Below are 27,793 nucleotides of genomic sequence, written 5' to 3'. Positions count from 1 at the left end.
CCTTCCAAAATTCGCAACATGGCGGGACCTGTTGATGTGAATAGGTCGCTGAAAGAGGCCTTGTACGAAAGTCTGTCAGCAATTCTCTCACCAGAACAGTCGATCAGAGCGGGTGGTGAAGAACAGATTAAAGCATTGGAAGTTACAGAAGGTAAACGAATGATCGGCGCTTCCGCGTTGGAGTACTTTGATTCTTTCTTTGGTACACTTGATTCGAATGAATCACGTGTGCAACAACAACAACACATGCTTGAACAAACCACACCAGTGTCGCAGATAGCACTGGGGCTAGTCTTATGCTTTAACCTGGTCACAGACCCTTGTATAGATCCAACAGGTCCGGTCATACTATAAAATGTGTGCTGCGTGCATACGAAAAGATAGCTGGTCACAACATTCCAGTAGAGCTATACAACATTCTATTTGATTTTCTTGTAGGAGTGCCAGAGATCTGCTGCCTCGCACCGCAAGCATTTATCTTGTGTCTCGTTTGAAAGTGCAGACCAGAAGAAATATGTGTTCTACAATTTCTGCGGCCTCACCTTTTCCCATTTTTGCTTAGCAGCCTGCACTTGAAGTTTTTGTCTTGAAGATCATCGCCCCATGTTATAAGCAACTCAACTTATAGTGGCGATCACGTCCTGTGTGTAACCAATGACCTTTGAATTTGGTAGCATTTGAACCCTTTTGAAAAATTTTACAGAACTGAAGTTGTGACTTTTGGTCACATAGGTGGACTAGTTTTTAGGCCAGTAGCTCTCAGTTGTGTCGGTGAAAAATCGCAGCAGCTGTAGGCTTCAAAATGTGAAGGCAGCTTCGGTGGTAACTCTCCATACACAAGAAGTGACTTTGTTTACATTCACCATGGCCATCATAACATGCAGGTTTCATTTTAAAATTGGGTGATCCTCTTCAAGACTAGCAGGCTGCTAAGGAATGAAGGTGAGGCCACTGAAAATGTAGCATGCATATTTGTGCTGGTCTGTTTTCGCAAGAGACACAAGATAAGTGCCTGAGATGCGAGGCAGAAGAACTAAAGGCACTACTCCAAGAAAATCAAATATAGAGCTCTTATAGCTCTACCAGAGTGTTAGCAAAGATAGGCCTATAGAGCGATGTAAAGCTATAATAGAAAGTCAAGTTTGGAAACAAAGTTACACTAGTTTTAGAAATAAAGCTTTTGTCTGCTAGTTTTATGTTCATGTGCACTTCAGGGGCAGGTGTAAAGACTATGTTTGTTGTTTTCTTAGACAATGAGGCATTTCTCAGAAAAGCTGGTTCATCAATGAATTGATGTCATTCTACCATGTGCCAGTAACCTCAACTGCGAGTCTCGCACTGCCAGTAGTTTCTCAGAGGTATCCATAATGTGGACATCTTCCATAAAAATATCAGCGTGTAGATTGCCAGTGATATTTTTGGATGCAGTGCCATTGTTTTCTGACTGTTCCATTCCATGATATCACGTATGTCATGACCCTCATCCGTGGCCTAATGGTTAGAGAGTGTGCTTCGAGGCCTGGAGAGCCCGGGATCAAAATTGGTGCGCTTCATACCAAAGACTTTAAAAATGGTACTTGCTGATGCTGCGCTTCAATATAATGTGACTCGATGGGGTGTCGTGTCTGGTGTCTTCGCCATGATACTTCTGTGGCGACATGGACACGCCTTTGCCACAAGATTACACAATGTAATATGACTCCTCATCTTCATATGACTAAAAATTTGTGAAGTACAACATTAAACTCCAAGCATACATGTACATGCATACACTTACATCATGTTTTGTCAATGACTGACCCACAGGTCATCAAGTCCCTTGCCTCATGCGTCTGATTGACCATGTATTGATAGATTTTTGGTTTTGTGTAATGCTTATGCAGTGGATTTTGCTGATGGGGTACCTAAACACTGATATAATGTGATAATTGAGCTAAGGATGTGTGTCCGTAAATATAAACCATCCTTAGGCCGTATTTCTGGGCTTAGCAATCGTTTCATCAGTCGTGATGGAAGTAAAATAGGACGAACCATTTGCCCAGTCGTTCGAGCAAGGCAACTGTAAAGCTTTCAGTCAAGACTTTTGTATGTGCTGCATGTCTCATTATCCCTGTTTTCACCCATGGCCCCAGGTATATTCTCCATTGTGGATGTACCTGCTGCACCTGGGCTGCACATTGTGAATTTGAAGAGAGAAAAATCAACATTTGCTCTAGTTTGAAATGGATGTAAATATATATATGAGTGATCTACACACCTCAGTCTACTTGAGAAATCACCATATGTAGCCATTTTGGGGTGGATTTAAAGGCCCACTTAGCAAAGTGCTTTGTAGAATTTACCGACAGGATTTTTCAGTTCTATAATTAAAAGTAAATTGTTGAAATTAAACTTCAACATTTAATTTAATCAAACTGCTCTATACAGCACTGTCGCCTGTCACAATCTCAATTCTATGGCCAGAGTAAAGCCAAAATGAATATATTATACGTTTGATGTTACGTGACCGACCTCCAAATAGGCCGCGACCGAAATTCTTTGTCGAGTTTTTACAGGTGCCAAATTATTTTATTTTATTTCATTGACTATCTATTGTTGTTTTTTTGCCGATTGGTTGAAATGTTATTCTGTTTATAAAGGTTACGGGCACTTTTTCGAGATATACAGTTTCCGAAAATCTGGTATAAGGATGGCTTATATCTGCTGATATAGCAGAAACTGCTGCCGTCCTTAGCCTGGACGACGTGCGCACTCGATTATGACATTGTCTCTGTATTCAGCTACCCCATCGGAAAATATATCACTGCCTGCAGTACTTAATGCTCAAATCCACTTTACATGGCCTGTCGCAAGTTAAGGCACCTTTTGCAATCACTGACACTGACCTTTGTTCGATATTTCCTCAGAAAATCTGAAAATAAGGTCTACGTTGAGCTAGTCACCACACGTTGCCGTCTACCCGATAGACCTAAATTGGTACGTCAATCAAAATGGCGTCTATTGAGAATCTGACATCATGTAAACATATATCACGATATTTAAGTATTCCAATCTACAGAACAGCTCAACACACAATGATGTTGTTTTGAAAGCTAAATGTTGAGAGAAGTAGAAGTATAAAGTGCCAGATGCTTGTTTAATGACAAGAAATTGACGCTGTCAAGGAGAGGGTTTTTTTTTTGGTTTTTGTTTGTGCCGCACAAACAATAGCTGCACATTTCTAAGTAGGGCTCAGAAAGTGAGATATCATGGAATTACCACTAGTGTACCCCACGGAATGAGATAAAGATTGTCCAAAAAGCCACGGCGAATGTAATTCACTTGACTTTTGCCAGTGACTCGCAAGTGTTTTTTCGTATTTTCATTCTGTTGTTACCAAATACATATTTTGCTATGGATAGCTTCTTGGCTGTGACCTAGACCTTACTCAATATTAAAAGTTTACAGCCCATTGTTTTGCTAACAATTTCTTCTCCTGCTGTTAAACAAAGTCAGCCTTATAGCACTTCAACGGGTGTATGTATCCGATACCCGTAGATCAAAATGCCTTTTGAAGTGTTTTCACCTGTAACCAATTAGATACGAGTAAAATAGTGTTGTAATATTTTGGAGGGAATGTATACCTTACTGAGCTGGTGACCAGTGTCCTTCTGTTTCCATGGGGATTCAAGATTTCATTGTTAGGTGTTCAAGGAAATCTTGTAAACATTGCAACTGTAAGCATCTTTTGACGACAAGATAAAGAATTCTCTTTGATTGAATTCGTTTTGCCACGCTGTGCTGTTAAAACACACCTAATTGTGTGGCTCTGGTTATAACCGGTGCAAAATGGTTACAAACACTGACAAAACTTGGACACAGGTCTATAGGCTTACCTCCAAGGACAAGGACAAGCTCAAACTGTAGCCAAGATTCTACATGTAGCCAACTTTCGCAAATCCCCTAATTTATTTTTAGTGAATTATTAATTCAGTCATGGACTGGTATAATCGCAGTGACAAATTGAGACCTTACACCATAATATGCCCTGAAACATGATCAAAACGGAAGATTTTGGTTTTAAACCTACGTTATCAAAGAATCCCCCAACAGAGCCTCATTTATGTTGGAATCCAGCATTGTGTTAATGTCATTTCACATGTATCAGAGCTCCATATGTTCCATCGTTTAATCCTCATGCAATACAACATGATTGTGGCACTCCTCCTCATGTATAAATGTTTTTGGAATGTAAATTAAGTCAAAGCTGGTGGTCTGAGCTGAGGCTCACTTGGGTGCTTTCACTCTTCATACTGTCCACTTCAGGAGTGGTAGATCCAGGTTCAATCCTGGGTCGAGTCACACCTAAGACCTTAAAAGAGAAAGTTGTAACTTCCTCGCTTGGCGTTCCGCATGAAGGGGATAGTGCAACAACTGGTTAACCTTTATCAGTATAATGGCTCTGGCGGGGCAGCTTACATGCCTTCGGTAAGTCGTCTCAGTGAAGCAGCTAGATAAAAAGAGTGGTGGAAGTCCGTCCTGCAACAAGGAGGCACATTACATACATTCTAAGGATTCCTTCGTAGTCATATGACTGAAAAATTGTTGAGTACGACGTTAAACCCCAACACCCACTCATTCACTCACGCTTCTTACTTTTAGACAAGCATTTACATTAAATGATGTATTGAAGACAGAATAAATATTTGATCCTTCGCATGAAGGAAGATGCCCCTAAATCTCACAAAGTTTAATTAAACGTAGGAATTTAGGAAAATGGAAACAGATTTCTCAGTATAGATTTTATTTTACTAGGTCATGAGGTTCCGCTTCGCTCCATCAAAAGTATCAGCTGGACAGGATTTTGGTTATATTTTCATATGCTTGCCCCTTCTGTACAGGACCTGAAAATGCTAGCACAAACTGTTGTCTTGAATTATGCTGTAACTCATGAAAAGGTTTAACAAATGTTTACTTGTTAGTTTTATTTTAAAGATCTAAGAATATTTATTTAACATAATCTACATGGTGTCATAACATTTTAAACCATATGCTCTCCAGGGATCATGGCTGAGCTCTGAAGGAGTTAATTGTCATTATAGCTACTAATCTGGATTTGGCTGATTCTGATCGATATTGATACACCGGCCAATTGACAGCTTTAAAATGACCAGTAAATAATAATATGCATGCCATGGTCGCCTGACTGATGATATCCTAGGTCGTAGACTGACCCACTAAGCACATGTCCTAATAAATTAGGACTGTAAGAAACCTGGAAAAGAAAGACGAATAGCAATACTTTTTGGAATAGAAAAGGAACGAGTGTGTTTATCTTTTTGGGCTCCATAGAATTATTGTAAAACAGAAGCTTCAGTGAATACGTCTACAAGCCTTAATCCCGGTTTCCCCCCACCATAGTGATGGCCGCTGTCGTATAAGTGAAATATTCTTGAGTATGGCATGAAACTCCAATCAGATAAGTGCATGGAAATAAATAAAACAAGCTTTTGCATTAAATTAGGAGACCGCGTGTGCTTATACCAAGCTATACCCTATACTTATTGAAAAGAAAAGGTTGGAAACACTGGCCTGGAAATCAACTATGCTGAATGGGCTTGAAAGAAAGCATTCTGTCACAAAGCTTCATGCACACATTTACTGGTGCTGTCCACCACACTCTGAGTTGGGGGTTAGACCACTTCTGTTGCGAATCACAGAGATCAGGCGCTAAAACTTATCAAACCTCTTTTATTGCTAAAGAAGAGCTAGTGAAATTTGCAATGATTGCAAATGACAACCACAGAGAAATATTGCAAGTAAAGTAGCTGCCTTTATGTTCATGTATGTATTCAGAACTGAGAAATGGTCGATGCCATCTCTCAGCACAGCATTTAGCTGCTAGGTTCAAAATACAAACTTAGGCCACAACACTTGCGTGTGACACTTTCACTTTGTAGCTTATGTCGTGCCCAGAACGCCGGTATCCAATAACAGGGAAAGCAATGTTAAAAGGGGTGATATCTGAAAAGTACTGCATTCAGGTCAGGGTTTTCACACATGTAGAGCACAATAGCAGGGGGAGTATATTTTATCCTTGATTTGGTGTGTGCATATTAAATATAATAAATTACTGAATTCCTGACTTAGTATATTGTGTATTAAAATCAATGTATTGATAAACAGGATGTTAGGGGTGGTACCTCAAAAAAGTACAGCATGTATTGACCTGAACTTTTACATGCATATAATGCACAATGACACGGGAATGTTCCATTACCGATGCTCTGTGTGCATATGAATTACTGTAAATTACCAAATTCACGATTTCAGTACTTCATGTATTGATATGTATTTATATATACATGTATTTCATATATTGAGTTGAAATTTTACATTCATGTGTCTCCAACAGGCGAGGGTTTTTTTTTTGGTGTTATAGGTGTCACAAAATTTATGTGTTTTTCCCCCCCAGGTTTATCTTAAGGACTAACATGTTGTGGTCTTGAATATATGTCATTATCGTTACCACTGATTTTATTTCAATTTCTTATTTCAGAGTTTGGAATTCATCTTGCTGAGTTTACTGTGGATCCCCAAGGCCCTTTGGCCATACGTCAGCTTGCATCTGTTCTACTCAAACAGTATGTGGAAGTACATTGGTCACAGCATGCTGAGAAATTCCGACCTCCAGAGACATCTAATGGGGTAAGGTTTGATGATTTGGAAACGGTGAGGTATAATCTGTGATAACTTTGTTGTTTGCAGTAAGCAAGCTCATAGTCACCTTATAGAGTATGTTATTACATTGAACAATTACTGGGGGACCTGCGAGGCCGGGGTGCAATGACCCAGGAGCCTGTCACCAATGTGATCACTGTGAGTTCAAGTTCAGCTTATGCTGGTTTCTTCTCCAGTCGTACATTGGAAGACCTGCCGCCTGTTCTGCCTAGTTTCCTCCCACCATAATGCTTACCGCTGTCTTATCAGTGAAATATTGTTGAGTACGGCATAAAACACCAGTCAAATAAATAAAATATATTTACTGATCTAAAAAGAGATACTAAAGTGAACAGAAAGTCTGCCATTATATATACATAGAAAAAAGGATATGTAAAAGAATTCTATAAAGTTTTGAAAGCTGAGAAGATGAAGTTCAGCATTGGCGATATGGCACTGACAGACAATTCATTCTGAGTAGCAGTGTTGCAGAAGCCCTTATGAACTTGGTCAATCATTAGCGCTGAAAGTGTGTTTTTCGATTACACAGTATTTAAAATTTTATGCTGCATTCCACATAAACACTGTATTGTCAAACATAACATGAAACATCTTTCTGTAATGTTTTAGGCTAAGGCTGCTGTGCGACAGATCCTTCCAGCAGGTCTGCGTGAGCCGATCAGCAAAGTTAGGTCCAGTGTTGCTTATGCTGTCTCGGCCATTGCCCACTGGGACTGGCCCGAGGCATGGCCAGAGCTGTTCAACATACTAGTCCAAGCTCTGACCAGTGGGGATACAAATGCTGTCCATGGAGCTATGAGAGTTTTAACAGGTAACCACAGATGTTCAATACATCAAACCAGTTGAAGACACATTTACATCCTCGAAAAGCATTGGAAAACAAAAGCGATATTAACAAAGTCAAAAGTTTTCTGCTTTTTTTTTATTCCATTTTTGGATTTTGAAGTTCGGCTTGCCTATAAGACATCAAAAAAAATTGTTGTGGCCTTACAATTGAAAAAAAAATATCTTTCAATTTGATTTTTGTTTTACTGGATCTGATTTTCTGCAGAATAACTTAATGACAATCCTGTTCTGGTGTTTTCCTTCTCATGTCAGAATTCTGCCAGGATGTCACAGATATCCAGATGATCCAAGTCGCACCGGTCATTCTCCCAGAAATGTACAAGATATTTACACAGGCTGAAGTAAGTTGTCATAATTGCCATTCAAGTGAACTACGTGTTATATGTTTTCTCTTTGTTTTAAATTGTTATTCTCCGTTTTGTGTGAACTTCACCATGTGTATGTCTCTCGTTGCCAAATATTAAGTTAAAATGCTACATTATGTGTATCATTAAAGATAATTTCATATAAAAGAAATAGTGTTGCTTTGTTTGAAGAATCTGTTTTCTCTACTTTTTCTCCTAGCTTTACAGTATACGAACAAGATCAAGGGCGGTCAGTATATTCAATGTGTGTTCTGGCCTGATAGCCGCCATGTCAGATCTCAATAAGGTATGGGTTTTTATGTTGAACTTCTTAAAACTTTGTTGAAAATCATGGTAGTTTCTTATTATTTTATTCCAAAAAACCTACTTTGGTTAAACTTTGTGAGCTGAAATGGTGAAAGTGTTCTATAAAACCCACAGGGTGATAGATTTAATATTGCTTTACAGTGTTGATAACAGTAACATAGAACATGAGGACATTTGCCTGCACTGACCTGATCCCAGACTGGTACTTATTTTACTGTCACCTCAATATGTCCCGCTAGATGTATGGGTAATTGTCAAAACAGCCCTATAGGTTTCCATGTGAATAGACCAGAAATAGTAAGCTTCTGTGACATAAACATAATTGAAGCCACATTGGTTCATATAGAAATTTTAAAGTTGTTACATACAGGTTTTTTTGGAGAAAAGCACTTTCCAGTTTAAAATGACTTACAACTGAAGCAGATTTCTGATGCAGTTTTCTGAAAATAACGTAAATAATGGATGTATCAGTACAGATGCCCCTCACATGTTACCATTCAAAACAGGCACAAGTAAAGGAATGGGGATTTTGTGTCACAATCATCTTTAGTTTAAACATGACATAATTCTTTACAGGGTGTGCCTAAACAGTTGCTTTATCCAGTGTTACCTCAGTTTATGGAAGCTTTTGTTCAGGCGTTACAAGTCCCAGATGGGATGACATCAGACAGTGGGCTGAAAATGGAAGTCTTAAAGGTACGTTCATTTGCCAGGGACTTGTGAATGTACAGTGGTTATTAGTTAAAGACATTCACATTTTTGGAAGAAGTTACTTTACAGCGTGTACTTTTACACAATTTTAAACAAAAAATTAATTTTTTTTATCTGAAATTTGCAGTGGTTAGTTTTTGCATGTTTACAGGGAAATGATTTTCTGTTTTCCATTTACTTAACAACCATGTTTGGCCATTTTGAAGCTTACTCCACTGATTACCTCATTCCTTGGGCTGTCTTCTATGTGTTAATGCGTATTAAAAATTTTTCCTGGTAAAAGGCATTGAATATGAGGTGCACTTCTTGATTAACAACAAGTGCAAGCTCTTTAGTTATGATATTAAAGAGCTGCTGAGTGTCATGACCGGACTTCTCATTGGATTGACATTTTGCTTTAATTTCTTATGTACCCTCAGCACTGACTTTGAGGAAAACACTGACTAGTGCCATCCCATGAACGATGAACTCAATAATTAAATGGCCCACAATTCGATACATATTTGCTCATTATCATTGCATCAAGACACAGCTTGTAAACACAGCTCTTTGCTACTTCCGTTTGCAGAAAGTATATTAACTGTTGGTAATTTTTTGATTACAGGCTGTGACAACTGTTACAAAAAGTTTCCCTAAGAAGATGGCAGAATGGTTACCCCAGCTCCTTACCCCTGTGTGGAGCATTTTTACGCAAAGTGTTGATGTGTATCTTTTATAACACCATTGCATGAGATGTTTGCAGATTAAAATAGTAAATTCACTAATAGTATTATTGTACAGGGTTAAAAGCCGTATTATAAACTATTTCTTAAGATTTATAATTTAAAAGGTAATGCTGCTGTCTGTTAGTGTTCTTCTGCTACAGCCATTGCCCTAGTCAGTTTGGGAACTATTTTAATTATAACCTTAACAAACTGGAGGTATGTACGGACTGTGATAAATGGAACTGAGGAGGCAGATGACCCCGTGGATTCAGATGGTAGGTGATATTTCTCATATTAGTGCAATTAAAATAGAAAAACATTATTGTTACATTTGTATAGCAAGAGAAATACTTATATGTTTTGTAAGTTACATTGGCCCTTTCAGCAATGTAAGCGAGGCCCTAATAGAAATTTGTATGATCAAAATTGTGGTAGACAGAATGTGATCTGTATATATTATCTCCATATTGTAATCTCCAATTACAAATGAATGTACTTTCATTTACAACGAGTAACATTTCAAAGCAAGCTGTAATGGTATGTAATGTGCTATTTTTTCATTGTGGTAATTGCCGTGTTAGACATATGTACAGCCATTACCTTTATGTAAGTCGTAATGACAGTAGATCCAGGATCAATCCTTGATCGAGTCACACCTAAGACTTTAAAAGAGGAAGTTGTAACTTCCTCGCTTGGTGTTTGGCATGAAGGGCATAGTGCAACGACTGGTTGACCCGTATCAGTGTAATGGCTCTGGCGGGGCGGCTTACTTGCCTTCCGTAAGTCGTCTCAGTGAAGGAGCACTAAATAAAAGAGCGGTGGAAATCTGTCTTGCAACAAGGAGGCACACGTACATGCACCCTAAGGATTCCTTCGTAGTCATATGATTGAAAAATTGTTGAGTACGACGCTTAACCCCAAGCACTCACTCACTCACTCATAATGACAGTATTATGAGTGTGTGAAGTTATCCTCCATGCCTTTCAGTCGGCTATTGTAAGCTAATTTATTTCCTTCATTCCACTTATTAACCTCACAGATGAGCAGCTGCTCTGCAGACTAATATTATGGGTTCTTAACAGGTTCGTAGAAGTCGTCTGGACGATATTTGGTTCATTGATTGAATAAAAAACTCAATGACTGGTTATATTTATTCAATTTAAGGTTGTTTTTTGAAAGAAATAGTCAAAATTTTACATAAACTCAAGTAGAACATATCTAAAGTTGCACAAAGCAACCTGATCGCAGTAAGAGTTATCTTCCTTTTACAGAAATCTTCATGACCCTCTGCGTTAATTAGAATTAAGAAGGCTATTTTTAGAAGTGGAACCAGCCCCAATAGCACAATAGAGCATCTGCTTCAGGAGTGGTAGATCCAGTGTCAATCCTGGGTCGAGTCACACCTAAGACCCGTATCAGTATAATGGCTTGGGCAGGACAGCTTACTTGCCTTCGGTAAGGCATCAGTGAAGCAGCACTAGATAAAAGAGCCGTGGAAATCTGTCCTGCAACAAGGAGTCACATTACATGCATGCTAAGGATTCCTTCATAGTTATACGACTGAAAAATTGTTAAGTATGACGTTAAACCCCAAGCACTCACTCTAGCACTCACTATTGGAAGTGGACGGGCGTATGAAATCAAACGTTACACATGGTAAGCTTTGGTATCTGCCAAAAAGCTCCTTACCAATAATTTGACCTACTTCTGCTTCTGATTGTTCTGTTTTTGAAATTTGCTTAGCGTGAAGGCAGGCGGTCTAACTGGTTTCCTTCCTCCTGACGCTAATATGTAGCCTCTCTATTTATAAATCATTATAGTTAATACTCTATGGGTTAATTCACTATTTGTGGGTCTCTTAATTTTCTCCGTACCATTGGCTGATTTTCGCGGTAAATTTCATGCGACTAGAACCCTATCAAATCAGACTTTGATTTTAACGGCTTTTGTTGATCGAAATCTTTGTTTATTTTAACAAATAAGAATAATATTTCAAGAGAATTTAGATAATGCACAGAACATTCATCTGGGTTCACTGTTCAGATTAGTTCTAGTATACATGTACGGTGCTGCATGATCTTTGATTTTCTCAAATGTTTTTATTTTTTTTAAATCATTTTTGACATGTTTTTTTTACAGACTAGAAGGATATATTCCATAAGCCTGTAATGCATGACCATTCTATCTTGATTCATGATTATTGAATATTTGTAAGGGTGATATCAAGATCAATTGCTCATTGTATAAGTTTCAGTCAGTCTAAACTGATGCTCTGGGTCCTAAGCTTTCTGGGCAGGTCTTCACTGGACTGGTATCCTTAAGTACATGTAACAATAACTGCAATATGCGTCAGTTATCAGTTTACAGTATCAACTAGGAGGCCAGCTTGAGTTCATGTATAGGCAGTGATAATTACTTTGATCAGTGAAGGATGGTACAAAAATATTCAGTTTTAGTATCTCGAACAGTCGGTCAAAACAAACACAAAAACTCAGTTTCAATTGGAAGAAAAACACACATTCGCCTAGAAAGTGGTGTTCTGTATGTAGAAAAATCAGAAAGTGTAATCCCTAGTAACGATAATACTGTTACTTAATCCACTTTCTAAATGACACCTGTACCTATCTGATATATTCACCTAAGGGAGTGACGTCGTTTGTGATCATCAGAGGGGTAATGCATGTTCGCTGTAAAGTTGACCGGTCAACAACCTTCCATTTTTTGTGGAAGGCCTGTTGGTCGAGTGGTCTAGATGGTTGACATGTATTGCTGGCGGTTAGGTGCCTGACTCTGAGGTTGCTAGCTCGAAACCCGCAGTGGTCTCAGCCAAATTTCAACACTAGAATCTGTGCTATATTCAGAAAGTGTAATCCCTATTAACGATAATACTGTAAATTTTATTTGTTTAGTATTCTAGTAGTGTTCTGTCACTATCACTACTTGACTTTGTGCACAAAAAAGTGACGATTTTTCAAACTACCCCTCAACTGTATACCAGCATGCAGATCTGTGTAGTTGGACTTAAACCTGGCGTTAACCATAGTTTAGATTAAATTGCCACTTACTTTGTATTAAAATGGAAATGCTATTGACATTTAAGTCTGGTTTATCTAATACAATTTTTGAATAACTGGTGTATCGCTGTATTGAATATAGCATTATGTTTCAGGGGAAGTATTAGGCTTTGAAAACCTTGTGTACGGTGTGTTTGAGTTTGTTCACGGCCTCATAGACAGCACAAGGTTCAGGAGCACTGTGAGGAAGTCAGTGGATCAGATCCTCTACTTTATCTTGCAATACATGCAGATTACAGAAGATCAGGTAAGATGGAAATCTTCTCGCCATCATAGGTGAGAATACTACATCTACCTGTAAAAAACCTGAGCTGTCAAATATTATTTAACACACTCTTCAAAAAATGATAATTACAAAAAATATGATTACAGATTTGGAGAACTCTAGAATATATGCATTGTGTGTTAACAATACAGAATGTATGAGCCTTGTGCAAATTAAAAATTTAGGGAGTCACCTTATACCCTGAGTATGGGGCTCTTTAACTGCCTATGGAGGCGGTGACACTTCAGTGCGGTCACAAATTTGAACCCATCTTTTGTTATTCACTTTCAGCATTGAGACACATGGTACTTTTCTCTCTAGGGCCCAGGGGGTCTGGCAGTTTCTTTTCCTTTTCCCTAGAATTACTTTTACCTAAAGTTAAATGGCTAATTTTGTTTGATTTTGACTGACTAATCCACCTTGTAGAGCCCCTGAAGATTTTTTTTTTTTAATTTTTTTTTTTATCAAGTTTAATTACTGTAATATCAGGAAAACTTAATTGATGGCATCAGAAGTGTTGTTTTAAGGCCTTAATGGTTTCTGCGTGAAAGTGCAATTGGACATACCAACTCTCGGGAGAGCCACGGCAGTTGCAGTGATGGAAGTAAATAATCTTGAGTGTGAAATGTCTGTGGCATAGTTAATGGACGCTTTATTTGTTTCTGTCTAGGTAAAGTTATGGAGCACAAATCCCGACCAGTTTGTTGAGGATGAGGACGATGATACATTCTCATATTCCGTCAGAATCTCCGCTCAAGATCTTCTCCTGGTGAGCAAGATATAAAATACTTTTAAAGAAATACACTGCTGTATGGTTTAGCAGGGAAACAGACTTTTCAACCGGTTAATGTCATATGAAATTTTGCCACATAATATTTCCAACAACTGAATATTTAGAAAAAAAATGACTTTCACTACTACACAGTTTTTACCATCCAAGACAAGGGATAACTGGTTATAAAGACCTTTTTCTTCTTGTCCTTTGCTGTGTATTTATCAGCAAGCAACAGTAACCTCCTGTAAGATATAATTGTAAGCAACAATTTCATGTAGTTTGGCCTCTTTAATCTATTGAACAGTCTCTTACAAGTGAATTCAAGTCTGGAAGTGCGCGAGCGTTGTGTGCTGCTGTTAGTCAGCATATGCAAGAAGCAGAAGCAGCAAAATCAGCAGGCAGTCAGAATTGGTGAGTACTTCCTCACCAATGTGTGTGTGTATTAGGTGATTGTAACACACCAGGAGTAGAAATCCGTAAAAATTATTTTTGTACATGGTATAGTTTTAAGATTATAATCAAAGAAACCATAAAAAATATGTTGTCATGCTTTTGCTCCATGATGTCTGTTTTTATAAATACAGTAACAGTTTGTACATGCAGGTTGAATTTGTTGAATGTCCTTTGTCTATGTACTTTGGCAGTTAAATCGAGCTATTCATCGTTGCGTGTGTTAGCATCTGTTGGTAAACAGATGGATGCCAAAGCTTAAGTTTTCCGATCGTGGCACGTGAGTTTAGTGAGTTTAGTGCATTACTTTTACGGTGTTTTCTTATTTGACATTGAATTGGGCTTTGATGCTTGACCACTGGTATCGCTGTAAGGAACGTTACAGCTTTAATTATTATTATTATTCTTAGTCAACTCATAAATTGCAATATCGCGAAAACTGGTAAGTGTAGAAACATCAAACTTTGGAGCCTTAATGAGGTATATATGGAACAACTTTTGGCGCTCGTGCTGTTTTACCAGTCATGTGATTTAGCGGCCATTTTGAATTTTATTGATGAGCCAAAAAAGTCTCTAAAATGGCTGAACTTATGGAAATAAACTTTTCGTTTACAGTTATCAGGTGGATTGCCCCACCCATATTGCAAGAAACTTTAAGTTTGGTATATAGCCAGTGAACTTGGCTTAAAAGTAGGTCAATTTTTAAACCTGCTTACTCATTAAATAAACATACTTGTTTGTGCCCCTTAACAGCACAATAACAGATCTGCACGAATTAGCTTTGTACTTAGTGTGTTATGACCAAAAATTTGACAAAACCACCCTATGTTAATAACATGGGAGCTTTGTGCTAGACTACAGGAAATCATTCACTGCAGTTTACTGTGGGAACCGCATCAGCTCTGCAACAATGTATTCTTTCTGTGTTTTGTCCTCGGCTATTAGCAGAAGATCAAAGGCACCTAATCTCTATGCTTGTCTTCATTTCTTGGCCAATTGTAAAGGATATCTTTTATAGTGTACAACTTCACTTTCAGCACAGAGAAGAAAGTAATATGACAAATTAAGAGAGTGTTTATTTGCATTTCTAGCTTACTTCACTTGTCCGCCAGGGCCTAATCCAGTCCTTCTCAGCATCCCATGACCGGACGCTGCCGTTCCCTCGCAGTGCCCTTTGCGTCAAAAAAAAAAGAAAGCAAAAGGAACAGCCCAAATTCATTTTAAGACTCAGATTACCTGCTTAGTCACTAGGCTTCGGCTAGCCATTCGCCACATTAGTTTTGGCAATTATAATTTCTGTGTGGCAAAAGCGGATTGGTGCGCTTCGTCACAGTGGCAAAAGCAACAGATGCCTTTCAGCTTAAGTTGTTTAGGTTTAAAGTTTGTAAATTTAATGTTGGATCCAGAATCAAGAAGGAATATTTCACTTCAGTGCGAAAGAACTTGGCTATGAAAAAAAACATAGTTTTTAAAGAGCATTTAAAATCGGAAATGTATGCCCTGAAGAAGGTGACGAAAATTGGACCCGCGATAACTCAGTTAGTATTCAAAAATGCCGACTGACCGACCAAAATAGGGTTTGTTACCTGCAACAAACAACTTTTTAATGATGCCCTGGGGTAGCTATGGTACAGTGTGATGATCAGATGCACATGTCATCCGGGTTGGCAGAGTTCTCCAAATATCAGTAAATACAAGCTATCTTTAGACTGAATTTTCGGGCTAGGTATGTGTTGTGGTGTGCATGTGGGGTGGAGGTCAACAGTAGGAACCGAGGCCCTTTAAAATGTATGAGAATCGAAATATTCAATAACGAGGTGCCTTTCACCAGTGGTTCCATCCCCTGCCCTTCTGAGGCCAGATTAGGCCCTGTCCGCCATCTTGAGCCGGCGTTTACCTCTCCCCTCCAACTGGCACAATTTCCTAGCCTTTCGGATGACTGGAAAAAATCAAGTCACCAAGCCAAGAAAGGCAAATGCCGATCAGCAGGCTGGGGTGAAATCAAGCAGACCCATCATCTTCAGAGGATGAATGTGAACTTAAACGCCCAGTGCAAATGGGGTTTTTTTTAGTCATAGTTTGTTCCTCTCCTGCTTTATTATTCCTGCCGTGAGGAGGCTCCTCGGTAGCATCTGTCAAAACTTGTCATTTGTCCCAGTAGGTTTTCCCGTTCATGTTGAAGAAGGTAGAAAATACGTGAAAGGAAATATAAGAGCGCAGACAAATATATAGAATTGCGACTTTATTGTTACTCATCTGACCTGTAAAGATTAATCCTTATGTGTCTCTCTCTAGGTGGAAACTTCATGAATCCTGCATGCTTGCAATAGGAAGTGTCAAATCTGAGATAGTACACTGTTTACAGGATGGAAAAATCCAGTTTGACATAAATGGATTTTTACAATCAGTTGTCTTGGCTGATCTGAGTAATTCAGGTAAGTGGATAGACAAAGACTTTCTTTTTTTGGCAGGTTTAATAAACAAAACAAAATAAAAAAACAGATCTTTATCTGAATAACCTTGTAAAAGCTTTAACATTGCATAACTTGAAGTGATGGTAAATAATACTCATAAACATTATACAGCATATATTAACATGATACAGTTTCAATATATTATGGGGGGTTTTCACTGGACATTTCTTGTTTCAGTATCTCCGTTTTTGACTGGTCGAAGTTTGTGGACAGCAAGCCGTTTTACAGATGTCATGTCAGAAGAATTACTTCAAAGGTTTGTGACTCCTTCAGTTAATATTTGCTATGATTCATATTTCATAACAGTGCACCACACTTTTACAGGAAGTAAACAGTATTGCTGACTTCATGGGGGAGGGGTGAAATAGCAGTTGAGGGGATTTTCCTGTTTGCTGTTGATACTTTATAATTTCGCGAAATGTTTTAGTTTTTACACATACTGAGTCACAGAAAATCAATAAAGTTACAAGAACAGTTATTGCACTCTTTTGGTACTTCTATGGAACACAACATTAAATGTTTATCTGCAGCTAGTAATGAACAAGTGATTCTGTAACATTGACCTGTGATGTGTGTTATGCAGTTTTCTGCAGGCAACAGTGGGCGGCTTGCACCCGACGCAGCCTGCTGTGATTAGGATCTGTGCTGTAAGGGCTGTGTCCGGATTCAGTGAACATCTCAAACAGTCCCACAAGACTCAAATGTTAATCCCTCATCTTCCAAACATCTTAGACGGACTTGTGGCCATAGCACAACAGTTCTCTGCAGACGTACTGGCCTTGGCAATGGAAACGTTAGCTGTGGTACTAACGGTATGTTTTCTGACTGAGAATTTTCTCCAGTAGCTTTAAGCTTTAGGAATCGTTATATCCTAATGACATCTTTGTGGTTGAAACAAATGCTATACATACCCGAGTACTTTTGATGAAAGAAATTCATGGATAACCCAGCAATTGTCCTCTTGGGAAATGCATTGTTTTTCCAGGTGCTTGTTTAAGCAATATTAATTTCTCTGTTTTAGTACAGAGGTGGTTATGAAAATTCATTTCATTATGATAGACAAATAAACTGTTTATTCAGGATGACTCTCTGTATTTTTTCAATTGACAGGTAGACAGTCAGTTCACTGCCTCCTCGGAAGGCAAGGTTGCTCCGCTCACAATAGCTATCTTCCTGAAGTATTGTAATGGTAAGAACTTTCAGCCCGACAATTTTCTCGGTTCATTTACCCCAGATAACTTTTTGGGAATTTTTTTCACACCGATGTTATAGAATATGTAATTAAAGATGGTTGTCCAACATTTCTGACAGGTTACATTGTACAGCAGGACTTTGTACCATGAGCAATAAATGGGTTTGAACTCAAACCTCTCCTATTTAGATGTCATGGTCAGTTAATTTGTTAGAATTATGTGCTTAATGTTTATGAGCTTTACCCCTAATAAGGCAACATCTTTACATCCAAATGCAGACCTTTTCAAAGCATGAAAATGCATTATCTTTCATAATAAAGTGTACTGTTGTATGGAATTTGATTAGACATTTTTGCCTGAAAGTCATTTATCACTGTATTTATATTTTATTTAAGATCCACTCGTAGTGAGTCTAACAGAGGACATTATCAAGGTGTTGTCAGAGAATGAAGGCTGCAGGCAGCTACTTCAACAACGGCTGGTGCCTACTCTCATTAGCATCATCCAGGCACCATCAGACAGAATACCTGTGGGACTTCCACCTGTGAGTAAAGCAACAGAAGCCTTCAAGTATTTCTCAAACAGCAGAATTGCCAGCACTTGTGTTGGTATGGTGTTGCCTTCATGAACCCATTTCCATTATTTTGCTATATATCTGCCAGTGTTTTTATATATGTTATGAATTTGTCCTCAATGTTGTTTCCCTTGCTATAGTTTTGCATGTGGTAAAGGCTACATGTATCCTGCAGTGTAGTCTTGGATTTCTTCGAAGAGAATAAGAAGGTGAATTTTCTTTTACAGATTGCGTTAGATCTACTGCAGACGTTAATCCGTACTGGCTGTTCACCAATCTCTAACCTGCTTATAAATGGCTTCCCTGCTGTGGCTCAGTGCACACTTAGCTCAGATGATAATGCAACGCTACAGGTGAGAACATAGCAGACTATTTTATGCACAGTTTCTGCAATACCCCTCTTACTGTTTACGCCAAAAGTGATATTTAAATGAGGAGAGCACCATGGCCTGAATTAACATAGCTGTTGTAGATAACGTGTATTTAAGTTAGCTGTAATTACGTTGGAAACATCCAATCATTGCTAAAATAAACTTCTCCATTGAGATAGCGTGACAAAATTTGTAGTTATGCCCTGTGATTATCTCTCCTCAGGGTTTATCAGGGTGGAATTTGGCAGGGCATAGTGATTTTAAAGGAGTAGACAATGAAAACAATGCTATTATGAAACATTTTGATTTCAACTTTGTCATATTGCTTTTTCTAATACATTTCATGATAAATTTGCAGAATGGAGGTGAATGTTTAAGGGCCTATTGTTCAGTGGGCTTAGAACAAATCATCAACTGGCAAGATTCTCAAGGTATGGCAGTTATAAAGAGTCTTTTACCTCAAGAATATTTATTATCCCTTTACAAATGTACATGTAGTTGCGAATTCATTGTCAAACTTTGTATTCACAGCATACAAGAAGGGGAATATGGTAAATTCAGCAGAGTTACTTATAATTGGCAGTAACAAGATAATTCACTCAGAGATGAGATTGCTCTCATCAAATGGCCCATTATTTTTATTGCTGGTGCTCAGCTCACCTAATCAAACACTTTAAGCAAAACTATGCATATTAACTTCTAATTCGTGAAGTTAATTTAGGGTGAGCTCTCAAAGCTTTAGTACATGTACATTCATCTTTCACATTCAACTGCTGTCATGTGAATCCAAATTTCTGACCACAGCATTAAACAACAATCAAGTAATCAAGGTTTAAAGGTGAGCTGTAATATAAAATGCCATTCCCACATGATCATATAAAATGACAACTGACTAACAAAGGGACAGATGCCTAATTAATTGTGTCCTCTACATTTTTGTTAACTCGCTTATACTCAAGAGGGGGATATTCTGTCAATAATTTGCCGTGTGCCTATTAACTACTGTAAATTGCACAATTCACAACTCAGCGTGTTGTGTATTAGATGCAGTGTTAAAGTAAATGTTAGGTGTGGTATCTCAAAAAGTACTGCATATATTGACCTGAAGTTTTACAACATGTTAAGCATTATGGCGTGTTGTGGATTTTCCAACGATGATGCTTTGCGTGCATATTAATTAATGAAAATTACCAAATTCACAACTTCAGTGCATCATGTATTGAGCGGAAGTAATTTATTCTTGTGTTTCCTACAGGTTTTTATATCTGTATGCCAAAGCCAATTTGTGATTGTGGGAACTCTCTTGGTCTACAGTAAGCAGTAATAATTTCTTCACAGAACGAAAATGTCTCTTTCAAATGCTGAATTTGTCTGATTTCTTTCAGGACATAATGGGCTGTATTACATCGTACAAGTCATCATCAAACTTCTGGACCCAAAGACTTCAGAATACACTGCAACATTTGTAGGCCGATTGGTTTCCCTGGTCATAGGGAAAGTTGGGGAAAAGTTAGGCGAGAACTTAGACCTGATGTTAAGAGCTGTGCTTAGCAAGATGCAGCAAGCAGAATCACTTAGTGTTATGCAGGTAAGGGATGAAAAGGTGAAGTTTGTAACTTGTATTTGCTTGATACCGAAGTTTATTTTGGAAAAAATAAATGACGTTAACAGTTGTTGAAAGTGGCAGAACCTGGTTGTTCATCAGAGAAGAATACATGCCTAGCTCAGAGGGAAGCATGATAACATGAAGTTGAAAATGCAGGTGATTCCATTGCCATAGGCCTTAATAGGCATAGCTTATGTCATATTCCAAATGTCCGCATCGGCGTGCAATAACAGCAAGAGGGACAGCAATGTGAAATAAAATGGTACGGGTGGTGGTGATGATAATTGGATTTTATTATATATTTTCAGAGTTTGGTGATGGTGTTTGCTCACTTGATTCACACTCAGCTTGACCCTGTCCTAGAATTCCTGTCTAATGTACCTGGTCCGACGGGAAAGCCAGCTTTGGAGTTTGTCCTCACAGAGTGGTGCTCCAGGCAGCACATATTCTATGGAGCTTATGAGGGCAAAGTCAGGTATGGTGCTGAGTGGTTATAAATTGAATGTATCCTTTTTTTTTTACCCGTCAGCCAATATTGTCCAAGAGGAATGTCCCTAATCTTGTAAATGCTCTATCTCTAGAACATTGATACCTTGGTGCCAAGAACAACTCCTTTGATTTTACAATGACCTTGACCTTTTTCTTCAAGGTCATTGGGGTCATGTAAGTCATTTAAGGTTTGTAAATGCTTTATCTTTAGCACTTTTCAACCCAAGTTCACCAAACTTACACCACGCTTGCACTTTGTCTTGAGGAAGAACTCAGTGAAGATTTTCAGTGACCTTGACTTTTTTTCTTCAGGGTCATTGGGGTCATTAACGTTAAATTTTATAAAAGGCATGTAAACATAGCATCTCTAGAATGGTTTACCTCAAGTTCACCAAACTTACACCTTAGCATGAGGAAGAATCCTATTGATTCTCAACAATCTTGACCTTTTTCTTCAAGGTCATAGGGGCCATTTAAGTAAAATTTTATCCAACACCAGTCTGAAATAAACAAGAATTATCCTAAAAAGGTATTCTCCTGCTTTATGTTTCACAATTTTCTAAATGCCACTTGAAGAAGATCTACACATTGCTACAAACTACCAGTATTCATTGTATTGTACATGTGCTCAAGGCTGAGGGGTTTAGGTACAGTGTACAGCATTTTTTTACTGTTTTTAAAAGAATGATTTCACAAAGTACTAAATCTTAGAAAACATGAACGTGAATGCAATGGAATATGAAATCCTTTATAGAGGGTGTCTCGGCCACAGTAATTCTTCAGCTTTTTTCCATGTTTTTCACGAATATTGAGAGGGCATTATTGTATTTAAACTCATAGAATTATACTTTCTGTGAAGCTCCAAAAAATGTGATTTTGTCTCTAAAATGTATTAAAAAGGTGCATAACTTAAACTGAAATTTGCTCTTCCTTATGAGAAAAGGTTGAGGAATTGTAGTGTTGCAAATTTGTGCTTGCTATCCACATTCACGTTGATATATGAGTAGTATTAAAAGCATGAAAAGGAACGTATGTATTATTTGTTGCAAAAAGCATTTCACAGTTTGTTTTGTAAGCATTATACATATTTCTGTTTTTCAGCGCTGTAGCACTGACAAAGCTGTTACAGCATGCAATAAGTAAAAACGACATGAGATTACAGAACATAACTGTCCAGGGGGACCAAGTAAACCAGTCTAATGGCATCAGGACACGGTCCAAGGCAGCTCAAGGCAAGTCTCCACCTACCCTTGATTTACCTACAATCGTGAGATTTCTACACCGTCATCTTAAAGGCATCGCTCAGAGTGTTTTCATATTCAGTGAGATCTCTGTTTGCATGCAACTGTTTTTGGATGCACCTTTACAGAGGAAGGGTTTTGGATTCATACATTCATACATTTTTCATTCATACATGATTGTAAGTGTACAACAGGGGTTTGACTGTCATTCCAGTAGATACTGTGGGGGCATTACCTACGATAAAAGGCTTGAACTGTGAAGTGGGAGTCTGCGTTAAATGTAATTATATCACACAGGCATTGGGATCTAGTAACTAAAGTAAACAGCCGGAGTTATGCAGCTGTTGATGGACTTTACAAGGTTGGATTTAAGCAGCGAACAATAGTTTTGGTTGAAATGAATAATGATCGTCCATTCACCGTGGCATGGGATGGGCCAACACATCTAGTGGCAGACAAACTATTTTAATCACTGATTCATAAAATATTAACCTGGGCCAGTGCTGTCTGGCATTGAAAACGACTGCAGTTTATAACTTCATTGGATTGAGTAATTGGAAACCTTTACCTCTGTCTCTCAGATGAAATGCGGCAGATTTATTGTTGACACTAAATTCAAATTTTATGTCCGGATATGCACATATTCCTGGCAAAATGTGTTCAATTCGGCTAGTTGTTTGGTCCTTTTGAGCTTCTGCTTCGTTTGATCAGAAAACAAAGACGCCGTACACAATAATATGATAACATATAATACAGGTCTGCTGCAGTGTAGCAAGTAAACCAACACAACATTGACATTTTATAAAATCATTTGTGCTGTGCATAAGGGAAATGTATATTGGGTATGCTCCTGGAAATAATCCTGAAACAACATTGAAAAGAACAAGTGGTAACTTATTTTTTATCATAGATCAACTTACCTTAAAGTATGGTAACCCATCACTGAACCTTAATTCCAGCCCCTTCTATGAAACCATGGATACCACATATTATAATTTTGTGTTTGACTGATTGGTGTGTATATTAGTTATTAAATATGCACAGATACTTGATCACGTCATTGAGAGTGTACGTGTACACCTTAACCAGGTAATACAGGAATTATTTATGTGAACTTACGATGGATTTGTTCATCTTACGAGATCTTATGTAGATCTCTCTAGGTCACTGTAGCAAGTATTTCACATGGTATTCACAACTTCAGTAAGATAATACACGCTAATCAAGGAAACAAACATTTACCACTATCAGTAGACATGGTAGAGGTGACACAAATTTAATGTCTTGAAATATTTTTATTTATTTTAGCCCCAGAGGAGTGGACAACAATTCCTGTCCTGGTGAAAATCTACAAGCTTTTAATTAATGAGTTATCCAATCAGATGGAGAGTAACATGTCTACTCAGGTGTTGACTGGGGATGAAGAGGATGAGGTGAGTCAAGGCAACATGCCTTGGACACCTGCTGCATATACAGCAAATATAAACAAACAATAGCAATCAAATTAAAATACTGTCCTATAAGTGAAGTATTCTTTAGTACGGTGTTAAGCTGCGGTGAAACATATTAACCTACAAACTATTGTTTATGTCTCATGTTTATATAGACAAATTTTTACTCTCTTAAATTAAAGCATTATCATAATTATTATTGCAATTCCGTTGCAATGGGAATGCACAATTTTTTTTTGTAGCTGTGACCAAGATGTCGTGTTGTCCCGAGGATTTGAAGCTTTATTGATTTCGTTTCATTAACATACATCGTGTAATAGGTAGATTCAGATTTATTGTATTTGTCATCAGGAATGGGATGGTGATGAGGAAGACGACGAAGATGATGATGGAGATGATGATGGGATGTTTAAGGGAACACAGACCTTGTCAAGCTTACTGGAAGATTTTGCAGGGGATTACAGAGGTAATACTTTTGTAGACTTGACAAAAAGTAATTCATTTGTTTAAAAAGAGGCAATAAGACGTCCTGATTGTTTTGTATATGTAAAGTTAAATCATTTTCACAAGTAAATGCTACAAATAGCTCATTTTGATCAGTGTAATGATGTAATAGTGATTTACAATTCAAACATACTTGTGCCTTCTGATCTGAACAGGTATAGGCCTTGCAGAAGATGAGTCTGATGAAGATGACCCAGATGCTTTAAATGACCCTATCTTTCAAATAGATCTCCAGGTAAGCTATTTACAAGATATGCCTGTTTTATTGGTAGTTAGATGAAGTGTACATAGTTTTAACTTCCATTGGTGTTAGGTCAAGTACTGTATACCAGCAGTCAGGTTTTTGTGCGGAGGAAATAGGAGTGTGTAGAGATACATCACAAATCAGAGGGGCCCAGTAGTTATGTTGGTGCAGCACAATAATAACCCCGAAGCTCATAAGTGCAATCCCTGGGAGTTCAGACTCAGTTAAAGCTGGCTTTCTCTTTAGTCGTATGTAATGCTGGTCCCCTTCGTACATTGTGTACGGGCAAAGTATTTTTGAGTTCAGCATAAAACTCTAATCAAATAAATAAATAAATAAATGTACAGACCTCATGACTTAAAATTGCAGCTGATTGGGGATATGCTGGCTTTAAAACTGACTTGCTTGGTCTTTGGTTGATTAACTGCAGCAGTATCAGCTTTATAGAAGGAGTCGTTAGATGGCCCAGGTATAAGCTTGACTGAATGATCTAATCCTTAACGACCTAAACTTGAGTCCATTGCAAAGTTTATCATATTGCCTCCTGACTTTTGTCTAAGTTGTCTTCATCTTAGAAAGGTGTTTTGAGTTTTGTTTAAAAGGTAGATTACCAACAAAAGTAATATTTTATTGGCATTGACTCAAAAACGGCACTTTTGGGCAACATTTTAGGTCATTTACCATAATACTTGGTCTGGCATCTGATGTTGTTTACTGTTATTACTTTGTACCTGTGAATGTTTTGGTCTACAGGCATACCTGACAGAGTTTCTGCAGAGTTTATCGCAGTTGCCGTGTTACAGCATGTTCAGTGCACATCACACTGAGACGGAGCGACAGGTGTTGCAGACGATAGGTGTGCATTCCTGATGCTATAGGAACTCTTTGGGTCCCCCCATACTTGCTGCCTGAAACCTCATAATGACTAGTCTCTGACCAGCACAGTTTTGTTGGTTGTACCCATACCAGGTGCTGTCGTGTCGTTTTAGTTGTGAAAATTATAGTCTTTCAAAAGCTTTGTGCTTGCAAAGCCTATCCTCCCTTCTGAACGTGCTTAAGATAAGGCTGCCTTTATTCATGACCTCTGTCTTCTGCAATCAACAATAGGTAATATCACTGTTTACTATGTCATCGGCAAATATAAAGATGGAAAAAATGCACAGCATTTGCGAGAAAGTTTTGTGATATCATTATGTTACCGTTCTATTAAAATGTACATAAGACTGTAACGATGCTCATCGCCATCAACTTGTCAACATACTTGACTGTTAATCTATTATTCTCATAAAACCAGTAATTCTGGCACAAAGTATATTATGATTTTTTTTCTTCCAACACTTTGATATTTGTTGAAAACAAATGTATTTTTGCTCGGCTACTCTTAGATTTTGCATATTTCACTTGTGTAACTGCATTTGATTCAATAACTTTTTATGCACGTGCAAATGTGGGTATAATCGGTCTGTTTGTTGGCTGTAATTTTCAGAAATCTGTTGAACTGTGGCCAGCTTGTTCATATTACCGATTTCTCATAATCCATTTTTCATTGTCGGATTTTACTTCATTGTTAAATACAGATAACATATTTCGTAATGCATGTGTTTTCATGTTTGCACCGAGTATTGGAAGTGGAACTTTCAGAATATGTGAATAATCTATGAGCAGAACAAATAAGTAACTTTATATTCTTGTATATTAGCTTGTTTTATCGGTTAATACATGTGATTATGGAGTATGTTTTTCAGATGTCACCTCGTTTTCATCCCATTGATTTAGTTGTACAAACATGGCTTGCTGGTTAGGAATTCACAGACATCTGTTCTTTGGCTAGAAGTTCACATTGTTAATAATTGGGAGATCAGTATTAGAATTGTACATTGTAACCCATTGAGTTATTTTTATATGGATATTTCCTGTGTTTCTTTCCCTTAGGTCTTTTGTATATAGCATGTTTGTTAATACATTTGTAAACTTGCTCTGTAAATGACTGCTTAGGTCTGAAAGTCTGTCTTTTTATTGCCAGTTTTAATGAATTCATTGTACTTAAATGATGCTTCCCTTGTAGATGCAATCTGAGTCCTAAATAAATTAATGAATGTCTCTATCCTGCAGAGATACCATGTTTTATGTACTGAGTATTTACCAGTAAAGTTTGTTCATGTGCAGATTGAGGCCTTCGGTGTAGTACATTAGCCACCTTGACAGGTGTAAAAGGATTGTGACAGCACTGTAGATTTTACTAAAAACATATGGGCAGAAAGAGTGGAAAAGACTGCTTGTTCATAATTCTGCATCTGAATTTGCCAACACTTAAAATCATGTCATGTACAGTGGCCTTCCATAGTTGTGAAAAGAGCGAAGAAGTGGCCTATGACTGAATGTAGTAACTTCATCACAGAAAAGGGCATGCAATGTAGAACATCAGGCTAGCCAGGTTAGATGGAGCTTGTCATATGGCATTTTATGTACCTCCCTTTTTTGTCTTCATGAAAGTCGGTTCATTAAAACAGATTCCAGCATTTTATCCATTAACTTCTTTAGTCTTCAACAAACACCTGAGAGTAAGTATGAGCTTTTGGTGTGTAGTGTGACTACAAATATCTGCACTGCTCAAATTTTCACTGAGCAACTGGTTGTGTTCATTCATATTTCATTAGTCTGAAAAATATTTACCACTTGATGGGTTATAATATTAAGAATCTATATAACAACCTCAGCATTGCCTTTTCTGTTGATGTAAATCATGATGCTAGTTGCTAGCCTGACAAAACCCATTAAACTGTTTGACCAGTTAAGTCTTAGGGTCAAGATTTTGCTTTATTCACGTAACAGACATTTGAAACTTAATTGGCAGAACAAAATAAAATACAATGCATGGTGCTGTAGCATGACATATAAAGCCATCTCACCATCTTGAAATCCTTGAAGGTGACATACCAGTATTTTATTCACTGGTAATACTTCACAGAATTTTACAAATTGAACCCCAAAGGACAGCTCAAGAAATGTTTATTCTTGAGTTATGGCAATTCTTAGAGCCTGTGACTGATATATTTTATGTAAGGAATTTACTAAGATACGGGCTTGTAAGTGGTGGTTGACACATATCTCACGTCTCTGATGACTCACGTACATGAACAAGTATAAACGAAATGATATAATATTGAAAATGGCATAATTTGTTTGTTTATTGGACTGTTGTTAAACACCATATTCAAGAATGCGTCACTGAAACTATGGCAGTCCATTTTACAGGTGGAGGAAACCGGAGTGCCCACTTGAGCATCATTGCCTGCCTATTATCAAAGGGTGGGGCGGATTTCCTGTGTAAGCTCAGTTTTCCACCCACACCAATGAATTGCATGAAGAAAAATCCTCAAGACTCTACAAGATTTGTCATGCAACCAACTAAACTAGGACACCATTACAG

At 37.9% G+C, this 27,793-nt stretch overlaps 1 protein-coding gene across 1 annotated transcript; it reads left to right on the top strand.

Annotated features, from left to right (window-relative positions):
- The first annotated feature begins 17 nt into the window (after window positions 1-17).
- LOC135471926 (importin-9-like) lies at window positions 18-27,654 on the top strand. The gene is made up of 25 exons (XM_064751368.1): window positions 18-151; window positions 6,539-6,687; window positions 7,330-7,531; window positions 7,819-7,907; window positions 8,131-8,217; window positions 8,814-8,933; window positions 9,553-9,653; window positions 9,869-9,927; window positions 12,822-12,973; window positions 13,662-13,760; window positions 14,071-14,177; window positions 16,512-16,651; window positions 16,868-16,946; window positions 17,274-17,502; window positions 17,801-17,879; window positions 18,279-18,427; window positions 18,685-18,810; window positions 19,187-19,259; window positions 20,214-20,416; window positions 20,743-20,909; window positions 22,025-22,155; window positions 23,473-23,597; window positions 23,967-24,081; window positions 24,275-24,354; window positions 25,117-27,654. The coding sequence occupies exons 1-25, from the start codon at window positions 19-21 to the stop codon at window positions 25,231-25,233; spliced, it is 3,111 nt and encodes a 1,036-aa protein (XP_064607438.1). The 5' UTR covers window position 18; the 3' UTR covers window positions 25,234-27,654.
- The last annotated feature ends 139 nt before the right edge of the window (window positions 27,655-27,793 follow it).

Source organism: Liolophura sinensis, chromosome 7 (genome assembly GCF_032854445.1).
Source record: "Liolophura sinensis isolate JHLJ2023 chromosome 7, CUHK_Ljap_v2, whole genome shotgun sequence".
Taxonomy (NCBI): Eukaryota; Metazoa; Mollusca; class Polyplacophora; order Chitonida; family Chitonidae; genus Liolophura; species Liolophura sinensis.
This window is presented reverse-complemented; position numbering and strand designations above follow the sequence as displayed.

Excerpts from the sequence above, each read along its gene's own strand:
- LOC135471926 (XM_064751368.1), top strand. The coding sequence starts at position 19 with ATGGCGGGACCTGTTGATGTGAATAGGTCGCTGAAAGAGGCCTTGTAC. Across the intron at positions 9,928-12,821 it reads TGACCCCGTGGATTCAGATG|GGGAAGTATTAGGCTTTGAA; the intron begins GTAGGTGATATT and ends ATTATGTTTCAG. Across the intron at positions 19,260-20,213 it reads CAACTGGCAAGATTCTCAAG|GACATAATGGGCTGTATTAC; the intron begins GTATGGCAGTTA and ends GATTTCTTTCAG.